Source organism: Mchenga conophoros, linkage group LG9 (genome assembly GCF_057382185.1).
Source record: "Mchenga conophoros isolate Kocher_MC1m ecotype Shallow Benthic linkage group LG9, M_conophoros_male_GT1.1, whole genome shotgun sequence".
Classification (NCBI taxonomy): domain Eukaryota; kingdom Metazoa; phylum Chordata; class Actinopteri; order Cichliformes; family Cichlidae; genus Mchenga; species Mchenga conophoros.
In genome coordinates this window covers 34,451,314-34,478,370 of record NC_140534.1, presented here as the reverse complement: position 1 = coordinate 34,478,370, position 27,057 = coordinate 34,451,314, and the positions used below count along the sequence as shown (strand labels likewise).

General features: G+C 43.2%; 1 protein-coding gene across 4 annotated transcripts; it reads right to left on the bottom strand.

Annotated features, from left to right (window-relative positions):
- Positions 1 to 4,136: 4,136 nt before the first annotated feature.
- LOC146567756 (uncharacterized) lies at positions 4,137 to 26,710 on the bottom strand. 4 transcript variants are annotated; one of them, XM_085287774.1, is made up of 4 exons: positions 26,437 to 26,710; positions 25,095 to 25,201; positions 9,302 to 10,402; positions 4,137 to 9,168 (listed from the first exon to the last, which is right to left on the bottom strand). In XM_085287774.1, the coding sequence occupies exons 2-3, from the start codon at positions 25,110 to 25,112 to the stop codon at positions 9,320 to 9,322; spliced, it is 1,101 nt and encodes a 366-aa protein (XP_085143900.1). In that variant the 5' UTR covers positions 25,113 to 25,201; positions 26,437 to 26,710; the 3' UTR covers positions 4,137 to 9,168; positions 9,302 to 9,319. The 4 variants fall into 4 exon arrangements, with proteins under 4 accessions (XP_085143900.1, XP_085143899.1, XP_085143901.1 ...); XM_085287773.1 differs by having other exon boundaries at positions 4,138 to 8,928; XM_085287775.1 differs by having other exon boundaries at positions 4,138 to 8,925.
- Positions 26,711 to 27,057: the final 347 nt, after the last annotated feature.

Genomic DNA, 27,057 nt, shown 5'->3' with positions numbered 1-27,057 from the left:
TTGTCTGCGGGACAATTGAGCTCTCTCAAACCCAGAAAGGTGTCAATTTTGTTACGGGACCAGTCGATCAAATCCATAATTCTTTAGGTTTTAGAGAACATGACTGAGAGACTCTTTGAAGGCTAGAGTTAGATGAGACTAGACAAAGACATAGAAGCAGCAGCAGGGAAGATAAGGAAGGGAGAGGGTGAAAGATGGGTCCACCTCCTCCGAGAGCCAAAGAAATCTTATTTTACTGTCCCTCCTTCCCCTCTGTTTTATTTCTCCCTTTCTGTATTGTTGTCTGTCCAACTTGTAATAACTTAAAATACAATTTGGATTTGAAAATGAAATAAAAGAAAGTTAAAAAATAAATAAACAATGATAATATAGATCAATCAAGTGGAACAATGTGGCATTGGCATATTTTCTCCACTTGAAAAAATACATCCGTTGGGCATCTTTCCTGGCCTTCAGACAAAAATTCTGATTGCTAAAGAACTGAACAGGACAGGCAAAAAATAAATAAACAAATAAAATAAAAAATAATTTAGTTAATTGTTATATTATAGCTGTTTGTGATGTTTGCAACTTTGTACTATAATAATTTATTAAATCCAGTTAATTCAGTGATTGTTTTTACTGTCTTGCAGCAACAGAGATTAATCAAATATTCTGACTCTGAAAGTTTGGGTCGACACTCTGAAATACAGGAAGTGAAATCGTAGCTCAAACCTTTTATTTGTCACGTCAAACTGTTTTCATAAGGCAAACTTAACACACGGTTTGTCATGTTATGGCTGTGTGCAGGCAGGAAAAGGACCCAAACACAGACTCAACTGAGGCGGGACTGAAAGTCACAAAGCAGCTCTATTGCTGAACAGAGAAAACCATACAAAACCTAAACTGGGCAAAATCTAACAAAACATACACGGAGATGTAGGAACAGACACACAACATGAGAAAGGACGTAACGTCAACACCGAGAAACACAGGGCTTGAATACACTGGAGAATAACGAGGAGAATGAGACACAGAAGGGGAGCACAGCTGGGAGAAATCAGACATGACGAGACCCAAGGGAAGTGAAACTCAGGCTGTCTCCCAATTCAGGGTCTGCAGCCTTAAAGTACGCATTTCAAGGCCGATTACGTCACAGCGGCGCGCCGAAGGCTGTCCCAATTCAAAGGCTGCTCGAAATATGGCCCTGAAATGCATCCTTCATTTCCCTGAATTTTAAGGCTGTGGCAGTGTAGACTTCGTGGCCCAACATATCCCACAATTCATAGCGCGGCAGTCGGTGTGGAGAATTCTGCCGCAGACAGCAGAAGCGGAACGGCCGAAGAGTAAACTGTGAAAAGTAAGCACTGAATATTGTGTCACTTATTTATGTGCAAATGTTTAATAACGAAGAACATTAAACATTACTGTTGGCCACATGTCTGCAAAGTTATGTGACATTAGTGACGTTTGTACTAACTTGGTTTTAAAGCCTTTACTTTAAAATATACGCCGTTCAATAGCTGAGCTTAATCTTACAGAGAATGATCAAAGCTCATGTAGAAACAAACAAATGAACAAAAGATTTTCTCCTTCATTTCTGTCAAACACAGCTGTATGACACGTTTCCAGTGGTTAGTATCATGGTTGCTAGGCAACCTGGGCAGCGCAACGGAGGCTTTTTTTTTTTTAAACTTTATTGACAAACAACAGTATCAGCGCAACGGAGGCTAGACCGTCCCATTACACAAGCCTCGCACTTCCGGCCTTAGCGGTCTTTGAGTACGCGGCCCTTGAGGCTGCGTACTTTAAGGCTGCAGACCCTGAATTGGGAGACAGCCTCAATACGTTCATGTATTGAGTTTCAAAGTAAAACAGGAAATGTAACCCTGAGACACAGTGTTGACTAGGGGATACAACTGACAGGGGAGACGGAGCAACTGAGAAACACAGAGACCAAATATAAGGGAGGCACAGAGATCACTAAACACTGGAAATGATCACAAACAATGTTCCCTCTAATGTTTCATGTGTCTGAGCGAACACACAAACTCCCTGAGTGGACACTTGGACCACTGTGAGCGACAGCAGACGTGTGCACTGTGGTCACGCCAGCATCGAATCCATCCAAGTTACATGTTTATTAAAATAATCAAATTACATCATTTACATTTATGTTAGACTACTTTTAATTAAATGCTTTAGCCCACTTACAATGAAACTTAAAAACAATCTTGTTCATGACCTGTGTAGGATGTTAACACTATTGGAAGTAAAAATAACTTGAACTCCAATTTTGAAAACACAACTTTCTTTTTAATTTAATTTTTCTTTATATAACTCTGACTTGTATCATGAGTCTGTGGTCTGGGAGAGAGTCCTGTAACTCTGTCTGCAAACCACAGTAAATAATGACCAATGTTGGGCAATTGACTACACTACACACTAACTACACAAGATTTGCGCTAAATGTCGCAAATCCATCACATCTCAAAACACGCCGTCACTCCTAAAACTTCCCTTTTCCTAAACAACTAAATGCCATGTTGCCATATCATTTTTTTGATTGGTTGACATGGTACATTTTTCGACCAATAGGAAAGGGTGGGGTTTTCACTCACAGGCGGAGAGTGCTTTTCTGCTTGGCCGTCACCTAAGGATTTACATCCCTGATAAGCAGGAGTCTCACTATGAGTTTAACGTCTCCTATGAACTTACAATGGCATCACTGATCATTTCAGGATGACCTGCCATTATCCAATCACACATCTGCTTACCTGCATCTTTTGCTCGTTTCTCCTCCTCTTTTCTCTTTTTTCTAAACAGAGCACCTGATGGCTTTGAACTTTTCTTGTCCATCTTACATTGGTTTTAATTTTGCACTCCAGTATGAACACAAATTCACCAACTCGACGATCACCACAACATAACCTAGTAGACCTACACCTTAGTTCACAGATTCACTTTGTCTAAGGTTTATTTCTGGGATTTCACACAACCCAGGATTCAAATCATGAATCCATAATGGGCTTGGATTTACATCATTATAAATGAAATGTGCTCTATTTGGAAGCAGCCGGCCCCCCTCCCCTTTCGACGGGTTGTGTGTGAGACATTAAATCATCAAAACGTAAATTATAAATTTTAAATTGTTATTGATCCTTTACCCCTGGTCCTAAAGTGTATATTTATTTTCTTACTCTTCTTATATTTGTTGTTTGTTTACTTGCACCGCTGTAACTGGAGCCTCGTCGTCTTGTGTCTCTATATACTGGACTGTATGTAGCGGAGATGACAATAAAGTTTACTTTGACTTCAGCAGCGAGCAGGCGCACCGAGGGCTCTCGCGCTCACTTTTCGCGTATAGAATTTCGAAAAACATCGGTGCAAATTATAAGTCTGTATCATAATGTCTGGTGTTTTCGTGTTTGTTGTTTTGTTTTTATTTTGCGAGTTGGTTATTAGATGCCGCTCCAGCCAGCCAGAGAATCCTCGCCGCTCCGCCCTTTCCTCCTTGTGCCGCAAGCAGCAGGCGCACCTCGCAAACGGAGGGCGCCCTTACTCCCAGCAAATGGGCGACAGAAAACCGATCAGTGCCTATGCCATTCCCAATACAAGCTTTTTTTTTTTTTTTTTGCCGATGCCCGTGATGCCGCCCCCCACCACAATGCTGCCCGGGCAACCGCCCATGTCGCCTGTATCTAAAACCGCTACTGATGACAGGGTTGAGGACCGGATCCATCGGTTTCAGTCTGCTAAACACACAATGATAGTGTAAGTCAGGGAATTCCTTGAAAACATTTATCCTAAACACCTCTTGAAATAAAGAATATAAAAGACTGTAATACTCATCCAGAGAAATCAAAGTTTTAAATGCACCTGTGTGTTTATTTTGTGGACAGGAAAAATCCTTCACTGCACCCTACTCTCTGTATATGAAATCTGAGGTATGGAACAATACATCATCAGCAAAAGAGAGGTTTTTTTGGCATTACTCGAACCTTTCCATTTTCTTCCTTAGATGTAATGCATAATGGGATACAAAGCTTGAATAAATAATTTTCATAGAGAACTCTGAGTAACTTTGAGAGCATTACACAAAACACAAAAGCAATGATTTCAGTCTTAAGCAGCTCAGTCTTTATTGTAGGAATTATTTCTCACATATGATAGTATTACAATATTTTAAAATGTCAATTTGCTTATAAAATTATTGTGTAATCTGTCAAACATGTGTCTCATGATTTGTATCAAGTCATTTTGAGGAGAAAGAACATTCCTGTCACAAGGTAAAAGCTGAAACCAGTTATTGGTGAAGTGGCTTTTATATACGAACGCCTTGGTGTTCTCCTGGGTACTCAGGAGGTGGTGAGGGGAGGTCTGTGCAGACCTGAAGTCATTTGAGTAAATACAAATTACAGCTGCTGTTTTAGTCCGATGTGAAAAGGACCCCTCCTGTTCTAGTGTTGAAAGTTTCTTCCCTTTACTACTTTTATTACAAGAAAATCTTAATTTAGATGGTTATGGGGGGTTTGTGCTGTACAGGGATGTGTCAGGTATTTCAGCATCAGTGTTTTGGTGGAATGATTGAAGGACTGTGAGAAGTTCTGACACCTGAAGATATATCACAACTGTAGTGGGGAGGAAACACTCAGCATTTAATGTTTCCTGATTACGAATACTGTTTTCTACAGTGGGTGTTATGCTACAGCCATCAGCTGTTCATTCATCAGTGCATGTGAACAAAGTTAAACATGATGATAACCAGACTGTATACTCACTGGTCACTTTAGTAGGTCCACAATTTTGGCTGCTTATCAATCTAAATATCTAATTAACCAATGATATTGAAGAAACTCAATGCGTTAAGGCATATAGACATCATCAAGACGACCTGCAGTTCACATTGAGCATCACACTGAGGAAGAAAGGCGATTTAAGTCACTCAAGAGGCTTTACAGCTTTATACGCTTATTAACATCTTATCACACTATAAAGTAAATGCCAATTCAACCGATAAACAACTGCAACCATGAGCAGGTGAGGATGATCCTAAAGCCACCGCTGATGACAAACAGGAGTTATTTGATGTGCTTTCATTAATCAGGTTGTTTGAAAGTTAAACCAGAGCATAAGATGTCAAAAACACACAGAGATTAAGTTAAAGGTTGTGAAACTACATCCAGCTGGCATCCCAAGAACTGACTGTCTGCTTAGAGAAACGTCCACCATCCAGTAGTTATGGATTCTTGATCGTCTGCAGCTCTGCCTGAGGATAACATGCTTTCTTTGTCACGGTTCGCGACGCGAGCCAGGTGTAAGATATTAAAGGACCCAGGATGCAGCACAACTGAGGTGAGGAAGCTTTATTGACAGTGAGATAATAAACAAAGGCGAGGGTGGGAAAAAACAGAACAGGGGTCCGTTCTTCGTACCTCGCTTACTATATCCAAGATCAAATCATTGCGCTAACTTTGAGCTCGCTATTCCGGTTCTCTGAACACACCTGTTGTTGACAATTAGTACAGCTGGATGAAGTAACGTGAGATCACTGGGTGGCTTAAAAGGGGCTACGCATCGATAGTAGAAACATTGATCGGCAACCCTTTGATTGGTCGGCGAAAATGTCGAAGGAGCGCGCTCAGTATTTTTCAGCAGCAGAGCAAGAACTCTTGATTGAGGGATTTCAGGAGTTTCAGAGTTTAATTAAAACGCAAGGGAACACTGCAAAGGCTGCAAAAGCAAGGAGAGAGGGCTGGCAGAAAGTTGCTGACAAATTAAACTCGTAAGTAATTTAATAATAATAATAATAATAATAATAATGGATTGGATTTATATAGCGCTTTTCAAGGCACCCAAAGCGCTTTACAATGCCACTATTCATTCACTCTCACATTCACACACTGGTGGAGGCAGCTACAGTTGTAGCCACAGCTGCCCTGGGGCAGACTGACAGAAGCGAGGCTGCCATATCGCGCCATCGGCCCCTCTGGCCAACACCAGTAGGCGGTAGGGTAAATTTATTATATTATATTACATTATATCCTCTTTCACATTAGAGCCACAACAGGACCCACTAGAACATGGGAACAAGTAAAAGTGAAATATTAGAATATTCTACAGAATGGTAATATTTATCACTTATATTGCTTTTCGTCTCTTGGAAAGAGACCCTGAAATAATCTGTTTGTTTGTTTATAACAGCAACCAAGAAAAGGGCAGAGCAAAAAAAGACAGGTGGTGGTCCTGCACCCCCTCGTCAACAAGTTGGTTAAGTAAATAATACCCTCACGGGAAAATGGATATCTATCTATGAGCACACTGTCGCGCTGAGCTAAAGGATCCTGTCTATCCCGCAATATACGCTGAATTCTGAGGACTCTCCTTATCAATCTTGCACCTTCCGCAATGGGTTGCTCGCGTAAACGGACAGGATATGGCTGCGACAGGCTTCCCAAATCCACCTTCGCTTTTATAGCCGTGGTCTCTCATCTTGATTACACGAAGTAATTTACTATTACTACTCTGAAATATGAATTACATCTGAAATAATCACATACATGAAATAGAATGATTAATAGTACATTTCCCTTTTTTAGGAAATGACCTGTATGTATCTGTATGAAATCAATAAAAGAATCAAGTGCTGCATTATCTTTAGTTAGATTGATAATATTTATTTATGGAAAAACAGTGGTAAAATATCGCTGTTGCTTTCGTATAAATGAAGCGGACATACCTGCGTGGCCGCGATCTAATCCTGTTTACATAAAGTAAGCCTGCTCCCGAGCAGGTTTACGCTTACGGATCTGTTGCTATGACAGCAAGTCCCGGATGAGCTTCGGAGAACCGAACGATCCAAGATCACGCGAAATCGTCAACAATCAAATCCAGCTAACTTACTTAGCGAGGTACGAAGAACGGACCCCAGGGAGTAACCTAAACTGGGAAAAGCTAAACAAAAAACAGACCTGAAACAGACGGAGGCACGGCTGGGAGTAATTGGACATAACGGGACAAGGGGAGTGAAACTAGAAACACTGACGAGAGACACAGACCTACAAAATAAAACAGGAACTCACACATGCAAAGACACAGACTAAGAAATCCGGACTTGACACAGGAATACACAGGCAGAAAAGCCTAAATACTAAACTGGGGAAGAACAGAACCAAAACCCAAAGAAAGAGAAAACCAGAACCAAAATACATCACAATAATAGAAAACACAAAACGCTGGGTCAAAAGACCCAGGGCCATGACATTCTTACAGAAAGTGAGCAATGACAGAGAACTCACGTTTTTATGCACTGGTGGGATTGAGAGCCCTCTCCTATTTACTAAACTGGCACTTTAACCAAACCAGCCATAAACATTGTCACAGCTGGTTGTGGCTAAGCAGTAGTATAAAGAGGAAGGATTAAGCCTAGCTTAAGCTGCAACTGGGAAAACAGTCAAGGTTACACCTGAAGGACTCAACATTTGAATGTTTCAGATGATCAAAAAGGAAAGAAATATGACAAAGGTTACCTGGGTCAGTGGAAAATAGTCTGTAAATGGTTTCATTTGTTAAGGGTAAAAAGGTATGAAAAACAACCTGACCATGTATGGAAGCCGGCTGAAAGACCTCACACAGCAGCACATCATGATACGATCAAAAGAAACAGCAGAGAAACAAAGTCACTGACATCAGTATGAAAAGGTTACAGAGTCATTTCTAAGGCTTTGGGACTCAAGCGAACTACGAGCCATTATCCACACTACAGGAAAAATGGAAGAGTACTCAAGCCTCCCAGGAGCAAGTGGCTGACTAGAAATACTGCAAGAGTGCATCGATGACTAATCCAGGAGGTCACTGAAGAACCCAGATCATCATCTAAAGACCTGCAGGCCTTACTTAGCTTAGATAAGGTCAGAGGTCATGATTCAGCAATAAGAGATTCAATGGGGGGAGAGATTCAACAACAGAAAGGCTCATCTCACATCTAACAACAAACATCTGGATGATGTTTGTTGGTAAATGAGACGGAAGCTGTAGTTTTTCGAGAGATTTGAGTCCCGTTACACGTGGCATTAAAAGAAGATCACAGGAACAGCCTGACACAGTGGTGGTGGTGTGACGTCTTCCCAAGAACACCTCATACCAAAAAAAAGATTCCAGGAAGGATTCTTGTATATGTGGAACCCTCTAACCAAGTAACTGAGCTGAGTCGACACAAGAGGAAAAGAAGCACAACTGCATGATACACAGAAGTGCTGGCTCACTAATCAGCTGCTAGAGACCACTGAACCATCCGAGTTTTACTTCTTTACAGATGAGCATCCAGACCAGGACAGAGAGGAAATCTGACATAACTGAGTCAATGAAACCACAAAAAGATCAAACTGTTTAAGGTGGTAATACACCAAAGTACAACCCAGACCCAGATCAGCTTGACTTTTTATCTTTTTCTTGGATATAAAGTCACATCAGTGGTCGTTTCACATCCTGTTGATGGCTTTAGTTCATATTGAAGGTTTTCAAAATCAATGGGTGTGAAATGTTTTGATTTGTCACACTGGTCACAGCTGTAGTTTCCCCTCCATGTATGTACGTTCATGTTTGTTACGACTTCCTGACAGCGAGACACTTTTCTCCCAGTTTCTGCATTTGTATGGTTTCTCTCCTGTGTGGACTCTTCCATGCACTTTAAGATGATCCGCAGTGGTGAATGAGAGATGGTTTTTGACCCCATGTGACAGAGTTAATTTTGGTTTAATTCACTTGGTTTAGGGAAGCCTCTCCCACATTCTTTGCAGTAGTTCGTTTTGTCTCCAGTGTGTCTGAGTTGATGTTGTTTAGGTTCTCTTGATGATTGAAAGTTTTTTCACAAAAGTCACAGAGAAACTCTTTCCCACTACCACAGTGACGACAGGGTTGAGAACTGGATCCGTCTGTGTCGCTCTGCTTCTAAACAAAGACACAAAGACAGTGGAAGTCAGGGAATTCTTTCAACATTTTTATTTTTAATGGCGCCTGAAATAAGGAGTATCTGTGCCAGTGTCCAATTATATCTTACTGTTTACATTATAACACTCAGCTTACTGGGCAACATTGAGTCTTCATTTGTAGGTAATCTACTTAATGGGAAGACTGGTGATTAAACCCCTGGATGCTCTACTCTGCATCCCACAAGATACTGACTCCAACCTGCTCTCCGATGCATCCATTGGAGTGTGAATGTTAGATAGAGAGAAAGGGGAGGAGCTTTTAAAACTTTTAAGCTTTGAAATTAAACTTCATTCATATAAAATTGTAAAACTGTTAAAAGAAAAATACATACCTCACAGTAACTGCACTTTTAGAGTTTCTTTCTGCTGTGAATCTTTTGGTGTGATTTGAGGTAATGTGGAGATTTAAAAGTCTTCTCACACAGGTCACATTTATAAGGTCTCTCGTCAGTGTGGGTAAACGTGTGCTGCTGTAAGTTTTTGTATGTCACAAAAGCTTTACCACACTGATCACAGCAGTAAACATCATTTTTGGTGTGAATGCGTAGGTGAATGTCTCGGCTGACTAGCCAGCGGAAAGTTTTTCCACAAATGTGACAGCTGTACGCTTTAACTCCACTGTGGACGAGTTGGTGTGTTTTTAAGCTTGCAGGGTGGGTAAAAGACTTTCCACACAAGTCACAGCTGTACGCTTTAACTCCACTGTGGACGAGTTGGTGCGTTTTTAAACTTCCAGACTGGTTAAAAGACTTTCCACACAACTCACAGCTGTACGCTTTAACTCCACTGTGGACGAGTTGGTGAGTTTTTAAGTTTCCAGGACGGTTAAAAGACTTTCCACACAACTCACAGCTGTACGCTTTAACTCCACTGTGGACGAGTTGGTGTCTTTTTAAGTTTCCAGCCTGGGTAAAAGACTTTCCACACAACTCACAGCTGTGCGTTTTAACTCCACTGTGCATGAGTTGGTGTTTTTTTAAATTTCCAGACTGGGTAAAAGACTTTCCACACAAGTCACAGCTGTACGCTTTAACTCCACTGTGTATGAGTTGGTGAGTTTTTAAGTTTCCAGGACGGTTAAAAGACTTTCCACACAAATCACAGTTGTATGGTTTAACTTCACTGCGCATGATTTGGTGTCTTTTAAAGCTTCCAGCATGGGTAAAAGACTTTCCACACAAGTCACAGCTGTATGCTTTAACTCCACTGTGGATGAGTTGGTGTCTTTTAAAGCTTCTAGCATGGGTAAAAGACTTTCCACACAAGCCACAGCTGTGCGCTTTAACTCCACTGTGGATGAGTTGGTGTTTTTTTAAATTTCCAGACTGGGTAAAATCCTTCCCACACTCATCACAACTGTATGCTTTCTCTTCCTTTCTTCTGTGAGGTTTGTCGGCCTCCTGAGAGCACTGACTTCTTGCTCCATGTTGGTCCTGCAGTGACAGAGATACAAACAGAGGCAGTGAGTGAAATGCAGTCGTGGAACAAACTCAACCTTCAAATTTCCTCTATTAACAGTAGTTTTAAACCAAAGGCTGAAGTAGTTCCTTTTCAGTCAATACACTCGGTACAACACACGTGGTATGGGATATCATGCCCTCACGTGTCCTGGCTGAGGAAACCTTTATTCACGCCTTTAAGGCAGATTATCTGTGATGACGTGTGCACAGCCCCAATGTGCCGCCACTGCTTCGGCAGTCAGCCCCTGATTCACTGTGTAGCTAAGAAGCTGCAGGTGGACTAGCCCTCTCCTCTGCCAGCTTAGAAGCTGTCGCAGTTCACAGGCTTTTTCCTCCAACTGGACCCCGCAATATCTAAAAACTGCCTTCCTATGTTCCCAAACTTTGTCTGAGAGCTAAGTGCATCATGTGGCAAACCTCTGTCTACCTGCATCACTGTACCCAGCTATGAACAGTACATGACGTTGGACAGCACCGACAAAACTGGCTTAGCTAACCCACTCCTTATGGAGCTGTCTCTGGTCGCTTACCTGGCCCCATCCAATCCAATCCAATTTTATTTATAAAGCACTTTAAAATACCCAGCACAGGAACAAAGTGCTGTACAGAAAATAAGTTAAAACAATAGAATAACAGAAAGCAGCGAAATAAATAAATAAAACATAAAATTAAAACAGCCCTATATTAAAACAAAAACAAGATAAAACAGCATCGAATCACCTAAAAACAACTAAAATAAAAATAAAAACCAACATCTCACGTGGTGTCAAAGGCCAGGGTAAAGAGGTGGGTTTTCAAGAGTGACTTAAAAACAGATAAAGAAGTGGCCTGTCTAATCTCTAAAGGAAGCTCGTTCCACAGTTTTGGAGCTGCTACAGCAAAAGCACGATCTCCTCTAAGTTTACGCCCAGTCCTGGGTATCTTCAGGAGCAGCTGATCAGCTGACTTGAGAGAGCGGGTGGGTGTATAAGGCTGTAGCAGCTCAGAGAGATAAGATGGAGCTAGGCCATGGAGAGCTTTAAAAGTAAATAAAAGAATTTTAAAATGAATCCTAAAAGAAATGGGCAGCCAGTGACGTGAAGCTACAACAGGGGAAATGTGCTCAAACTTTCGAGTGCCAGTTAAAAGACGAGCTGCGGCATTTTGCACCCTCTGTAGATGACTAATATATGATGCGCTCACCCCAATATAAAGTGCATTACAGTAATCCAGCCGAGTGCTAACAAAGGCGTGGATCACTGTCTCAAAGTGCTGCCGTGAAAGAATTGGCTTTATTTTTGCCAGCTGCCTGAGGTGAAAGAAGCTAGATTTTACCACTGCCTTAATTTGACTGTCAAGCTTCAGTTCACAGTCCACTTTGACCCCCAGGTTTGTGACAGTTGGCTTAACATACTGTGCCAGGGAATTTACATACACATTGGGGGTCTCAGTGGGGCTGCCAAAAACCATCACCTCTGTCTTTTTATCATTGAATTTTAAAAAGTTAACAGACATCCAAGCCTTAATGTCATCGAGACACTGAAGTAATGGCTGTGTGAGGTATCTGCCTTTTTTCTTTAGAGGGACATAGATCTGACAGTCATCAGCATAAAAGTGGAAAGGAATGCCGTGCTTTCTCAGTACAGAACCAAGAGGAAGCAGATATAAAGAGAAGAGGAGGGGGCCTAGAACTGAGCCCTGTGGGACACCACACAAGAGGGGAGCGGAGGACGACACATAGTCACCGAGGCTGACACAAAAAAGTTCGCCCCGCCAAGTAGGACCTGAACCATTCCAGTGCTGTGCCCCTAATGCCCACCCAGTGCTCCAAACGAGAGAATAAAAGGGCATAATCCACGGTATCAAACACAGCTGTCAAATCTAAAAGCACAAGAACAACACAGTCCCCAGCATCAGTCGCTAAAAATATGTCATTAAAAACTTTTAAAAGGGCTGATTCAGTGCTATGAAAGGCTTTAAAACCAGATTGGAAAACCTCTAACACATTTTGCTTTTCCAGGAAGGCCATTATTTGGCTGTAAACTACCTTTTCAAGAATTTTGGAAAGAAAAGGTAGTTTGGAGATAGGCCTGTAATTTGCAAGAACCGTAGGATCCAGAGCAGGTTTTTTAATCAGGGGTTTGACTACTGCATGTTTAAAATCTTTAGGGACGACACCTGACGACAGTCAGACTATGGTTTACCAGCTCAAGAACGAAAGAACCAACTGTAGGTAACAACTCTTTTAAAAGTTGAGGAGGGACGGCATCATTTGGAGACCCTACAGACTTAAAACGACCAACAGTCTCCTTTAAAAAGGAAAGAGTCACATGCTCAAACCTGTCAAAGACAGCAGAGCAGGAAACAGAGACTGAGAGGTAACGAGCACAAGGAGAGATTTGATGAAAAGTGTTCAGCAGTGGAGGAGTTAAAACACGACAGTGCTGAACAGCAGCGTGAGGTTTAACTGAGGCACAGGCAAGAGGAACTTCAAACATCACAGGACTGTGGTCATAAAACACAGCATCACAAATCTATGTTAAAAACAGAAAAGCCATGATATAAAACAAGATCAAGTGTGTGTCCACGTTCACGTGTGGGACCTGTCACACATTGCACCAGATTAAACGAATCAATAAGGTTTAAAAAGCCCTTCGCCATGGGCATATCAGGACAACAGTCGTGAATATTAAAATCCCCAACAATATGAACACGATCATATTTTGGCAGGAATTCAGCCAAGAAGTCAGCAAAGTCACTCACAAAGTCCTTATTGTATTTTGGAGGCCGATAAACCACCGCACACAACACTGTGTGAGAGCAGCCCAACTCAAACAGACAGTTCAAAGCTGGTGAACGACGGGGTTGATAGCTTCTTACATTTAAAATGACTTTTAAAGATCGTAGCTATTTCTCCTCCTCGGCCCAACATACGTGGGGAATTAGAATAACAGCAATCGCCAGGTAGAAGATCTGAGAAGAGGCTGCACTCCCCAGCGCTCATCCACGTCTTGCACACACAGAGAAAATCCAGTCCTCGGGATGTGAAGAAATCCTTCAGGATAAACGTTTTGTTCGCTAGGGACCTAGCATTTACCAGGCCAATTCTGGCGGTAAGCGGCGGATCCCCGTCACTAGCCGTCCTAGAAGCCCGACACAGAGGCCACAGGTTCCGCAGATTCACACCACGCCGGCGGGACTGGAACATCCCATCCAGGCAGATGACAGTTACCAGCCAGGTACAGACAGGTTCCAACGATCGCCGAGAGAAACAGAAGTTTGGCACCGCTCCTTGTTTTCTGGATAAGGGCTTAAGAGAATACCTTAAAGAAGCTTTCAGCTTCACCAGGAAGCCAGCCCTTCGACCCCGGCGTCAGCACTTTTGCCGGAGTGGTGGATCTGGAACACGGCACAGGTGAGCCGGGATCTCCGATATTAGCGGGGGCAAAGTTTTATGTCCAGCTTGGTTCCACTTTGCCCAGCCTTTGGCAGAAGGTCGGAGATCCAGTACGGTTAGGCGATCATACACCAAGAGAGAGTTGGCATTTATTACAATAGTCAATAAAATCAAAACAAACAACCAACACTGGCAGTGATAGACAGCAAGCCACATGCACCGGCGCCATCTTTTTTTAAGGTTAAAAAGGTTAAGTCGGTGCGGCGCCACCGACTTAACCATGGAGTCGGCATCACATCATTCATGCTTTTCGGCATCATACCATTCATGCTTTTCTTCAAAGATGGCCTGGAGATCGAAAAATGGAATTACATCTGCTGTTCACCTGACTGCTGCTTCCAAAATGGCCTACAAAGCAGACTGGAGGAGCACTACCTTGCATCATGCCTGAACAGAAACATTGTCCAATTTCTTAAATATTCACATTACGGCCCACAGAACCGCTCCTAAACCTGGGGGGTGAATCAAACATGATTAGTCACCAAATACAGTTTTTAACCTTTTCTTTTTTGGCTTTTGCAGTGTTTGATTTTTGTCCCAGGATTGACCCAGTTTTTTGTGATTGAAACAAAAAGGCTTGGACAGCGAGCACAGCTCTGACTGGCTGAAAGAAGACGTTTGTTTTCCTTCTGACTGAATACTGTTTTAGCAACAATCCATACAGGTTGGCATCACCAGACCCCTTTGAGTTTGGGTTTGTGGTTGCATTAAATAAGATTCCATCTACAAAAAAGACTTACGGTTTAATTTGAAAATGAATAAAAACGAGTACAAAAAAAAAAAAAAACCTCGTCTGGATTATTTTCTGTTCAGCAGCTCTGATGAAAGATTTTTAATTTTGTGATTATGCTTAAGTTGTAGCTTCATTTAAAGGAAGAAGAGGTTGTGAATTGGAGCCAACACAGGGAGAGAGAAATTGAAGCCATATGTGTAAAAGGAATGTGGTGACATCCGGTTTTAAACGGACAGACTGGCGCTCCCCCTCTCTTTCTCCTTTTAAGGAGTTCAATACATGACACTCCTACTGCTGTGGAGACTTGCTTTAAGTATAAATAAAGGTCGTTCAGGATGCCCTGGGCGCTTTTTCTGTGTCTCATCTGTTGTGCACATCAGTGCAAAGCAGATCGGATCGTTGACTGCCCATGCGCATGTAAAAAATAGATATCTGAGTTGTGAGTTTCTTTATCTTCTAAATAATTTTCTCTTCACAAGCTCATTGCTGAGTAACATTTCAGACACTGAGATTCATCCTATAGCTGTCAGCGATCATGCTCCTGTATCTTTAACACTAATACAGAAGAATAATACTACACCAAGTAAAAACTGGAGATTTAATATATCACTGCTCAAAGACGAAGAGTTTATCAAATACTTTTAAAAAAAAAATGGACTCTATATTTAGGCTTTAATGACATTCCTGGAACATCAGCATCTGTCTTCTGGGAAGCAGGGAAAGCCATGATGAGAGGTAAAATAATTTCTTTCTCATCACATACAGTGGGGCAAAAAAGTATTTAGTCAGCCACCGATTGTGCAAGTTCCCCCACCTAAAATGATGACAGAGGTCAGTAATTTGCACCAGAGGTACACTTCAACTGTGAGAGACAGAATGTGAAAAAAAAATCCATGAATCCACATGGTAGGATTTGTAAAGAATTTATTCGTAAATCAGGGTGGAAAATAAGTATTTGGTCAATAACAAAAATACAACTCAATACTTTGTAACATAACCTTTGTTGGCAATAACAGAGGTCAAACGTTTACTATAGGTCTTTACCAGGTTTGCACACACAGTAGCTGGTATTTTGGCCCATTCCTCCATGCAGATCTTCTCGAGAGCAGTGATGTTTTGGGGCTGTCGCCGAGCAACACGGACTTTCAACTCCTGCCACAGATTTTCTATGGGGTTGAGGTCTGGAGACTGGCTAGGCCACTCCAGGACTTTCAAATGCTTCTTACGGAGCCACTCCTTTGTTGCCCGGGCGGTGTGTTTTGGATCATTGTCATGTTGGAAGACCCAGCCTCGTTTCATCTTCAAAGTTCTCACTGATGGAAGGAGGTTTTGGTTCAAAATCTCACGATACATGGCCCCATTCATTCTGTCCTTAACACGGATCAGTCGTCCTGTCCCCTTGGCAGAAAAACAGCCCCATAGCATGATGTTTCCACCCCCATGCTTCACAGTAGGTATGGTGTTCTTGGGATGCAACTCAGTATTCTTCTTCCTCCAAACACGACGAGTTGAGTTTATACCAAAAAGTTCTACTTTGGTTTCATCTGACCACATGACATTCTCCCAATCCTCTGCTGTATCATCCATGTGCTCTCTGGCAAACTTCAGACGGGCCTGGACATGCACTGGCTTCAGCAGCGGAACACGTCTGGCACTGCGGGATTTGATTCCCTGCCGTTGTAGTGTGTTACTGATGGTGACCTTTGTTACTTTGGTCCCAGCTCTCTGCAGGTCATTCACCAGGTCCCCCCGTGTGGTTCTGGGATCTTTGCTCACCGTTCTCATGATCATTTTGACCCCACGGGATGAGATCTTGCGTGGAGCCCCAGATCGAGGGAGATTATCAGTGGTCTTGTATCTCTTCCATTTTCTGATGATTGCTCCCACAGTTGATTTTTTCACACCAAGCTGCTTGCCTATTGTAGATTCACTCTTCCCAGTCTGGTGCAGGTCTACAATACTTTTCCTGGTGTCCTTCGAAAGCTCTTTGGTCTTGGTCATGGCGGAGTTTGGAGTCTGACTGTTTGAGGCTGTGGACAGGTGTCTTTTATACAGATGATGAGTTCAAACAGGTGCCATTCATACAGGTAACGAGTGGGGGACAGAAAAGCTTCTTACAGAAGACGTTACAGGTCTGTGAGAGCCAGAGATTTTCCATGTTTGAGGTGACCAAATACTTATTTTCCACCCTAATTTACAAATAAATTCTTTACAAATCCTATCATGTGGATTCATGGATTTTTTTTTCACATTCTGTCTCTCACAGTTGAAGTGTACCTCTGGTGCAAATTACTGACCTCTGTCATCATTTTAAGTGGGGGGAACTTGCACAATCGGTGGCTGACTAAATACTTTTTTGCCCCACTGTAAGAAGAAAGAAGAAAACAAAAATATTCAGGAACTAGAAAAAAAAACATCAAAAAACATCAAATTCTTAGAAAAAGCCTATGTGTCACACCAAGATCAAGAAATATTAAACAAAATACGCAAAACAAAACTAGAATTAAAAGAAATTATTAATAAAAAGACGAAAATCTTAGTACAAATACTTTGCCTGCAAAATTATGAACACGATAACAAATCCGGACAATTTCTTGCTAACCAGTTAAAAATCAATAAAGAAAAAACAACTATATGTGCTGTTAAAGATTTATCTGAGAATACAATATATGATCTTAAAAAAATAAACATATTTTTTAGGGATTTCTATTAAACTTTATATACACCACAAATAAACCCATCTAAAAATGAAATCGATCAATTTCTCGACAACATAACTCTTACAAAATTATTAGACACCCAAGCAATGGCACTGGATTCGTCACTGATGCCAGGTGAACTCCAGGAAGCTCTGATAAGTATGCCCAATAATAAGGCTCCAGGTCCAGACGGCTTTCCAATAGATTTTTACAAAGAATTCTGGGCGATTCTGGCACCAGTTTTTCACAGGATGTTGCAGGAAATCAAAGAAAATGGTAGACTACCACCAAATATGAACTCTGCAAATATCAGTCTCTTACTAAAACCAGGCAAAGACCCTGTATTTCCCTCAAGCTATAAAACTGGTTAAAAATATTATATAATTCCCCAACAGCTTGTGTCAGAACAAATGACCAAACAAACATCCTCCAGCTTCTGTCTCCTGAGGGGCACCAGACAGGGATGCCCACTCTCCCCTTCACTGTTTGCAATTTTTATTGAGCCACTAGCAGCAGGAATTAGAAAGGCTACAACAATTAAGGGCATAAAATGTAAGAATGTAGAACATAAAATCAGCCTTTATGCAGATGATGTGTTACTTTTTCTCCAAAACTCACAAACCAATCTCTCTGGGGTAATTGCATTGATAAACTCTTTCTCAAGTGTCTCCGTCATCGCCCACGTCCTACACACCACTCTCAGCCATGTGGACAAGAAACAGGGTAACTATGTGCGAATGCTGTTTGTTGATTACAGTTCAGCGTTTAACACAATAGTGCCCTGCAGACTGTTCACAAAGCTGAGGGATCTGGGACTTAACAGCCGTCTGTGTGCATGGGTGTTGGACTTCCTCACTGGCAGAACTCAGGTGGTGAGGGTGGGCAGGTGCTTCTCCAACAGCATCACCATCAACACAGGAGCACCTCAGGGATGTGTCCTCTCGCCACTGCTCTACTCCCTCTACACTTCAGACTGTGTGGCCACCCATGGCTCCAACACCATTGTGAAGTTTGCTGACGGCACAGTGGTGTTGGGTGCCATCTCCAACAACGATGAGACGGCCTACATGGATGAAGTGAAGAATCTTGCATCGTGGTGCCAGGACAACCACCTCCAGCTGAACGTCAGCAAGACGAAGGAGCTGGTGGTGGACTTCAGAAGGGGTCAGCACAGAGACTACAAGCCCATTATCATCAATGGAGCTCCAGTGGAGAGGGTGCAGTCCTTCAAGTATCTTGGTGTCCACATCTCCTCAGACCTGACATGGGCTGCCCACATTCAGGTCCAGACCAAAAAGGCTAGGCAGCGCCTGTATCACCTACGACAACTGAGGAAGTTCAGGGTCTCTCCAAAGATCCTCAGGATTTTCTATACAGGCGCTGTGGAGAGCATCCTCACACAGAACATGACATCGTGGTTTGGGAACAGCTGTGTGAAGGACCAAAAAGCTCTCCAGAGAGTGATCCATACAGCAGAACGCTGCTGCAGGATTGCTCTCCCCCCGCTTCAGGACACCTACACCAGGAGATGCCGGACTAGAGCAGCGCAGATACTGAAGGACCCGTCCCATCCTGGCAACAAACTGTTCCAACTTCTGCAATCTGGTAGAAGGTTCCGCATCTTCCGGGCAAGGACAGAGAGACTGATGAGGAGCTTCTATCCCCAAGCCATCCGTGCCCTAAACACACACACCCGCCCTCTCACATCATCTATAATTGACTGAGACAGGACTCTTCCAGACACTCTAAACCAAGGCACAATGTACATTTCAATTCCTTTAATTTTAAATATGTTTATATTGTCTATCCTGTAAAATAGTCAGATGTCTATTCATATTAATGTACAGAATTCACCTGCTTGCTGCTACTGCTGCACATTCACCCAATGTATATACTACATATATATATATATATATATATAATGTTTTTCCTCTACACCTCCCCCCCCAATTTTTTTGCACATGTCGAGGAGCGTGTCAGGCTACATTTCACTGTGTGTTATACTTGTATAACTATGCATGTGACAAATAAAGAACCTTGAACCGATTATTCAATTAACTGGTCAAAATCAACAGTCCTTCCGATTAATTGCTCCTTCCATAATTCTTCTCCTTCCCCACTGCAATCTGGAAATATAAAATATTTAGGTATTAATGTCTCTCCTAAACTTTCAGAATTAACTAAATTAAACCACATCCCACTTTTAACCCTTTAAGACCTACCATAGAACCAAGTCCGCCAGAGCTTATATTATAGTTTTACATGCTGTAGTGCCATTTTTGGGAGTATTTCAAGTTGCTATACATCAATACAACCATTATAGCCCAAATTTTAATAATATGTATGCATTAAGTGCATAGTAATTACATAAATTGCAAAAAAGTACAATAAACTACAAAAAAAATTGAAAATCGTTTTTTTAACATATATTTCTAGTTAGAGAAATTTAAGAGGCATATCCCTCAAAACTGTAAATGCAAAAAAGTTGCACAAACTAGTTTCTCACCACAGGAAATTAATTTTGAGTGTCTTCTTAGTTTTATTTTTGAAATACACCAATTTTCATATACTGTAGGAAAAACGAAAATAAATATTATAATGCAAATTTGCAAAGAAAACAGCATATGCATCAAAATAAACTATTTCCAGCAGTGCAATATGAGTCCTAAGCATCCCAGAAATGACACAGAAAGTCATAAAGTCAAATATAACTTTTAAAAACACCAGTATAGGCTCATGAGGCCCTGATGGCAAAAAACTACATTTCCGCAAAATGACGTCACCTCCGGTTTCGGGCAGGTCATGGCGGACATGCGATAGTTCACGCTGATGGACGTAGGAAGTGTTATGAACAGCTCATCGGATCGGCAAAGCGTGTTTCTGAAATATTTTGTTTTTGGTGCTGCAAGCGCTTTTTATGCAGTTTTTGCAAAGCTTTATGTGGAAGGAAACTGTGACCTAGGACAAGCTGATGGCATAAGATGTAAGTACAATTCCTCCGGTTTCATATGCAAAAAAAATTATTGCGCTAGCTTACTTGGTTGCAGAGCTACCGGGATTTATAAATAGTTACGCAAAATGGAGCGTGTTCACTCCGACCGGCTTTAAAGGGTTAAAGACAGTAGAAGTTGATCTGGCTAGATGGAAATCTTTACCCATATCACTCATGGGAAGGGTCGCCGCTATAACAATGATGGTCTTGCCAAAAATAAACTATTTATTTTCAATGATCCCAAATAAGCCATCACAAGATTGGTTCAGATCTCTAGACTCGTATATTTCTAAATTCCTTTGGAAAGATAAACCCCCACGTATCAGCTTAAAAACACTGCAAAAGACCAAGGATAAAGGAGGATTAGATCTGCCTAACTTTAATCACTATTTTTTAGCCAACAGGCTTCAGTTCACCTCTAGATGGTTTAAACACACCCTCTTAGATGAACCTTGGATAGATGTAGAACAGGCCCTATGTAATAACCTAGAAATTTCAGACCTACCATTTATCAGCTCAAACATCAAACGACATGAATGCTTTAAAAGCGTCAGCATCAGCTCTTCTCTGACAGCATGGTGGGAGTTTCTAAAAATGACAGAGTCTTCATTAATCCCATGCAAACGTACACCTATCTGGAACAATCCGGACATATTACAAAACTTTACTTACAAACACTTTCTAAAGTAGATGAATCAATATCCCTTCCTACTGCAAAATGGGAAGCAGATTTATCGATCAGCTTAGACCCAAACCTTTGGTCTCAGATATGCTTAAAAACCTTTCAATGGATCAGAAATCCCAGTTTCCAATTAATACAACACAAAATATTACACAGAGTGCGCTATACTGGTCATAGGATGTTCAAGATGGGCTATACGCCTTCCAACAACTGCTCACACTGCACAGCAAATACACCGGACAATTACATCCACGCTCTTTGGTTCTGTCCACCAGTTCAGACGTTTTGGCGTGAGATATGTGAAGACTTATCAAAGTGTCTGAAATGTAACATTCCAGCCTCCCCATTAGTATGCTTGCTGGGCAACTTGGATGAGGTCACTGCAGAAATAAACACAGCCCACGTTGTTTTTACGGCCCTATGCATAGCCAAGAAAATGGTCCTCATTAACTGGAAAAATAAAAATAATCTTAATTCTAACCAATATAAAAACCATCTAATAGATCACATTCGTCTTGAAGAGATGGGGGAGGGTCTGTGCTGGCGGACGTTGGTTACTGGTCTGGTAGCCTGGGTCCGGGACGGGCGTGGAGGCTTGGGGGTGCTCCGTCCCCCGGTCTGGGGTGCTTGCTGGGCCTTGGGGGCTTGGGTCCTGGCTGTTGTGTCGCCAGAGCTGTGGGCGGGTGGGTGCAGGGGGGCTCAGCCCCAGTGCAGGGGACCTCTGGTGCATCGGCCCAACTAGGGGGCTCTCTAACTGGTGGGGAGGCTGTTATATCTTTGCAGGTGGTCTCCTCTCTATAGGAGCTCACTCTGCACGTGGGGGGAGCGATATAAGAGAGGTGGAGAATGAACTCAACCTGGGTGTCTATTGTCTTGTGTAGTTTGGGAGATGACTGGATGATGGGGTGGGTGCAGTTTTCTCTGGGATGGAGTCGAGTGGGCTTCCCCGGACTCTGTGGGGCTGGGCGGTGCTGCTGCTGCGGGCCCGGGTCCGGATGGGCCTGGGCCCCCTTGCCCTGGTGGGTTCCAGAGTGTGGGGGTGCCTACTGGGCTCAGCGGGGGAGCTGGCCCCAGGGAGGGGCCGCTTGCCCCTCCCTTTCTTCCCTCCCCATCCTAAGCTGCCTCCCTATTCCCGCTCTACCACACCCACCCACACACGCAGGGCTTGGAGTGCAGGTATCTCACCAAGGTGCAGGGGAGGCACTCCCCCTCTGTCCCCTTCTGGCCGCCTATGCCTCAATTTTATTCTGCAACCTAGACATCCACATTACTCACACTCTCACATAACACATACATATAGGGCCTTGGGGGTGGGCACGTTTTATAGCATCCAAAGGATGGTCTGTGTATTCCAACCCACCTCTGGTGCTGTTGCCCTACCCTCAATTTTAAATGCATATAGACACTAAGGGTTTTCGGGAAGAGCCGTGCTGCTCTCTGAGAGGAAGCTAGTACCATGCTCTCCTGTGTTTTAAATGCAATTTAGAACAGCACACAGCAACACTACATATGAGTGGGCTTAGGGAGGTGTTGGGTCTTCACTCACCCCGGTTCTGTTAGACGTCAGGGCTGGGGCGCTGGGAGGAGGTGCTGGCCGTCAGATTGGGGTCTGGGATGCGGGGCCTCCCTACTACTGCAGATAAGGAGGTGGTACGCTTGCCTCCACCCCAGAGAGAAGGGTTACATCTCCTGGGTTTAGGTGCGGCTTGCCCCTCTGGGGGCGGGGGTACCTGGACCTGGGATATAGAGTATGTTTGGGGAGTGTGACTGTCTGTGCAGTGTCTATTTGTGTCTGTCTACACGTTGGGTGAGTGCCGAGTATTTGGTTGTGCACATGGGGTGGGAATGCACGTTTGTATCCGCGTGCGCCTGTTCGTCTGTGTCTATATGTCAGGTTGGGTCTTAGACTCAACCTCTCTGGGTACATCTCAGGCCCTCCTAAGTATGGAGGGCTATCTCCCCTCACCACACTCCCTGCCGGTGGCTGATGCCCTCAGACGTTGGTGTGTTGGTGGTCCTTGTCGTCTGGGGCTGGGCGCTCATGTATGTACCGGCTCACTCCTGGTGGCCGATTGGCGGGGCCTGGTGCCTGTGGCCCGGCTGGGCTCCTTCCGGGGGATGGGATGCCCTCAGGCCTCTGCCCTCTGGGCCTGAAGCTCGGTCCTCTCTGCCGCAGCTGGCTGCCGGCAGAGCCCGCGGGCACGCCACTGCAACCCCCTCTGGCCTCTGCTCCGTAGCTGCTGGGTGACCTCTCGTTTGGGGCTCTACTCAGCTCTTCCCAGGAGGGTGGCACGGTTCCCCCCCTTTTGGTGGTCCTCCTTGGGTCCTTGTACTCTGGGGCCTCTGGATATCTGGGGCCTGGACCTCCTCCATACCTGCTTCATACCCTGGGGGACGGCGCTATGGCTCCCCACACTTCCTAGCAGATCGTTACATGGAGAAACCTTTGGAATACAAGCATGCTGATCCACACAGCTATGCACACAGGTGTACACACCGGTGTTCACAGACACGGACTACACCTTTCTTTCCTGCTGCCTCAATGCACATTGTGCGCTGTCTATGTTGCATGCTGCACAATTTTTTTTTCTCCATACAGGTGATCCAGGTGTTTTGTTTGTTTTTCTTTTCTTTTTCTTTCTTTTCTTTCTGAGCAACACCCAGGAGGAAACACAGAAAGCGGTGTGATAGGATGCAGAAGCAGGGTAAGCATAGAGGAGCTAATGCGAGGCTAGCTGCTAACCAATACAAGCCAGACGTACGGACACAGTTGCCGGCCAATGTCTGCTCCCTTGACAACAATATCAGACTGTGGAGCGCTTCTCAACACAGTGTGAGGAACGATGCTTTGGCAGGGCTTCCAACACATTACGTACTACAAGCCCCCTCCCCCAATGACAAGGGACACCAATTGTGAGTAAATGCCTCGAGCGGCTGGTCTTGAAGCACATCGTGAACAGTCTCCAAATAGACCTGGTTCCCCTTCAGTTTGCATACAGGACCAACCGATCTACAGAAGATGACCTCTCTCTACCACACTCCATGTTATGCTGTCACACCTGGAGAGGAAGAACACCCCTCTGCCAGAGTCCTTTTCATCGACTTCAGCTCAGCTTTTAACACGATCATTCTGCAGCAGTTGGAAAAGCTGATGCTATCAGGCGTGGACCCTGCAACCTGCAAATGGGTTTTCAGCTTCTTGAAAAGCGGCAACAGACAGTCAAGGTGGGCAGCCACACATCAAAGACCATCTTGTTGAGCACAGACTTTCCTCTGGGGGTGTCCTGAGCCCGTTGCTGTTCAGTCTGCTCACACATTACTGTAAGCCAGACTCAGTGCTAATCATATTGTTGAAATTTGCAGACAACAACTGTGGTTGGTCTCATCACTGACAACGACCACTTATAGAATAGATGTGGAGCAGCTTGAAGTGTGGTGTAGATCCCGTAATCTCACCAACAATGTGGACAAAACAAAAGAGATGGTGATCGATTTCAGGAAGTCTGGCAGAGATCACCACACAGACTTCACCATAGAGGGTGCTGCTGTGGAGAGGGTCAGCAGTGTTAAGTTCCTGGGTGTGCACCTTGCTGATGACCCGTCCTTCTTCATTAATACAACAGCAGTTATCAAAAAAAGCACAAAAGCGTCTGCACTCCCTTGGGAGACTCAGAAAAGCAGGACTGCACCCAATAACCATCCATTCAGCTATTAGCACAGCTATACTCTGATGCCTCCTATCCACACACACACACACACAGCATACAATATACTCCCCAGATACACACACTACTTAATTTAATTAGCCCCTTCTGTGAAAGGGCTGAAGCTACCTGTATGAGTGTGAGTATTTGGACTGGAGTTTGTTTATGAATTAAGATTTTATGTTATTTACCCCTTTTTATTGTTGTGATTTATTACTGCCTTTTTACTGTTTGTTAAACCATTTTTCTTTTTAGTTGTATTGATTATTGCACTGTAGATGCTGGTGAGAAACACTTTCATTTCAGCCTGGGTAATACCATACGAAATGACAAACTTCTTCTTGAATCCTTTTCAATCTTGACAAACAAGCATCAGCTGATGAAGTGCACAGTTTCAATAAAAGTGATAGGTTCTTCACCTTTTGTCTTGATGACATTTTTGTCCACTGTAGCGGCTGAGCTGAGTCCGAATGGTTGAAAATGTTCGTCTGGTGCTCCGTCAGACTCTTCTCCTCCTGCTGATCGGCTGGGACACAAAACAGATCTTTGTAACATCACAGTGAAACAAGAACAGAGGACGGAGTCTTGACTGATCAGGCCCCACCATAGCTTAGAGATCTCATAGCATCACACTATCCCATTAGAGCACTTTGCTCTCACACTGCAGGCTTACTTGCAGTTCCTACAGTATTTAGAAGCACAACAGAAAGCTGAGCTTTTGTCCTCATTTGTATGTCAGTGATATATTGCTTTCATTTTTGTAAAATTAATCATTTAAATTTTATGGACAACTTTAAAGTGGATCCCACCAGGTAGTAAAATCAAGAACACACACACACTTTCCTGTTATCACTTGAAATATCGAGGCTCAAATTGTGGTCATTGTTAAGTCAAATTGTTGAATGTTGTCATTGTGCTTCTTAAATTTGTAAAGTCTTGGTTCAAACTATAGGATCAAGACATTCCTATGTCTCCCTCCCCAGCCTCTCGAGGTTCTGGGAAGAGGCTGTAGTGTTTTATCATGAGCAAATCCCTTGTGAAGATTCTGTCTGATGTTGCTTCCTGCTTTTATGATCCTTTTGGTGAGGTCACACACACACACACACACACACACACACACACACACACACACACACACAGCCTTGTGTTTGTAACCAACGGGGGGATGGGAGACAGATGTTCTGTCTTGATTTCGCTCTTCATGAGGAATAAGTCTCTAAACTAGCGGGGCCTGTGGGAACACAGACCCAACAGTCATAAATATTTTGTACTTGTTAATCAATGAACATTTTATTTTTGTGCATCTACAGATGAGAATTTGTCTGTGTGTAAAAAATATTTACAAGTGTTACAAATTTTTCTGTTAATATCTGGTTACAGATACTGTTAGGATTTAAATACATATAGTCTTAATGCTTATTTGCAAAGTTGCAAAACTCAATGCACAAATACGCATTTGATTTACAAGTACAAAATATTTATGACGACATTTGAGTCCATACAAATAGAAATGAGGCTGTAGAGGTTTGGTGCAGGCAGAAAAACAGCTGCAGGGACAATGAAAAGCCTTTTCTGCTCCAACTTCTCCCAGCATGCTGAGCTAATGATTAGTTGGTGTTTTTCTCCAAACACTCTCTCACTCTTCTCTCAACGTGTTCACAATAAACTGTGAACAGACACCGAGGAGAGCAGCAGAAGACCTCATTCAGGAGCTAAACTCAACATGAACTGAACTCACAGTAAAGTTAGCTCGGTGCTTACCTTTAGATGAGCCCACAAACCGAGAGAAACTCCGCGATGAAGCTGCAACTCTTTCCAAACACAGGAAACAGATCAGGGAGCAGAGACCCACGTGGTTCACGCTGATCTCAGCTACGATCCAGGAGACAAGGGTGGGCAGATCGATGCAGATATCAGGACGTTGGTAGAGGTTTATGATCGATACTTTAGTTCGTTTCTCTCCTCTAAGTTCACTACTTCACTCCCGTTTCATGAAAAAGCAGCTCTCTCTGCTCGACTCCTCTCCTGCACACACTCTTTGCTCCGCCCCCTTCTTCCTGATTTGCTTTGATTCGTTACTGTGCGATCACGTGACTCAGATGCCCTGAGAAAACACATTTGGGCTGCAGACAGTGAGAAAGAGGAGCAGCATGTGCAGATATTGCACATCGGTAAATAAAAGCAGTAATGCGTGTAGGAATACTGTGGCAACACCACCAGTTTATAAAGACACGAAGGAGAGCAGCAAAAGAAACTCAGCGAGGAGGAGGGAGATCCCTCAGACTGGCCACTTCATTAGCTACACCTCTTCCACTACTCATTGGTTTGCATGGTTTTGAGACATAGATTAGAATTAATCATTTAATTTGAACTATCTTCTAG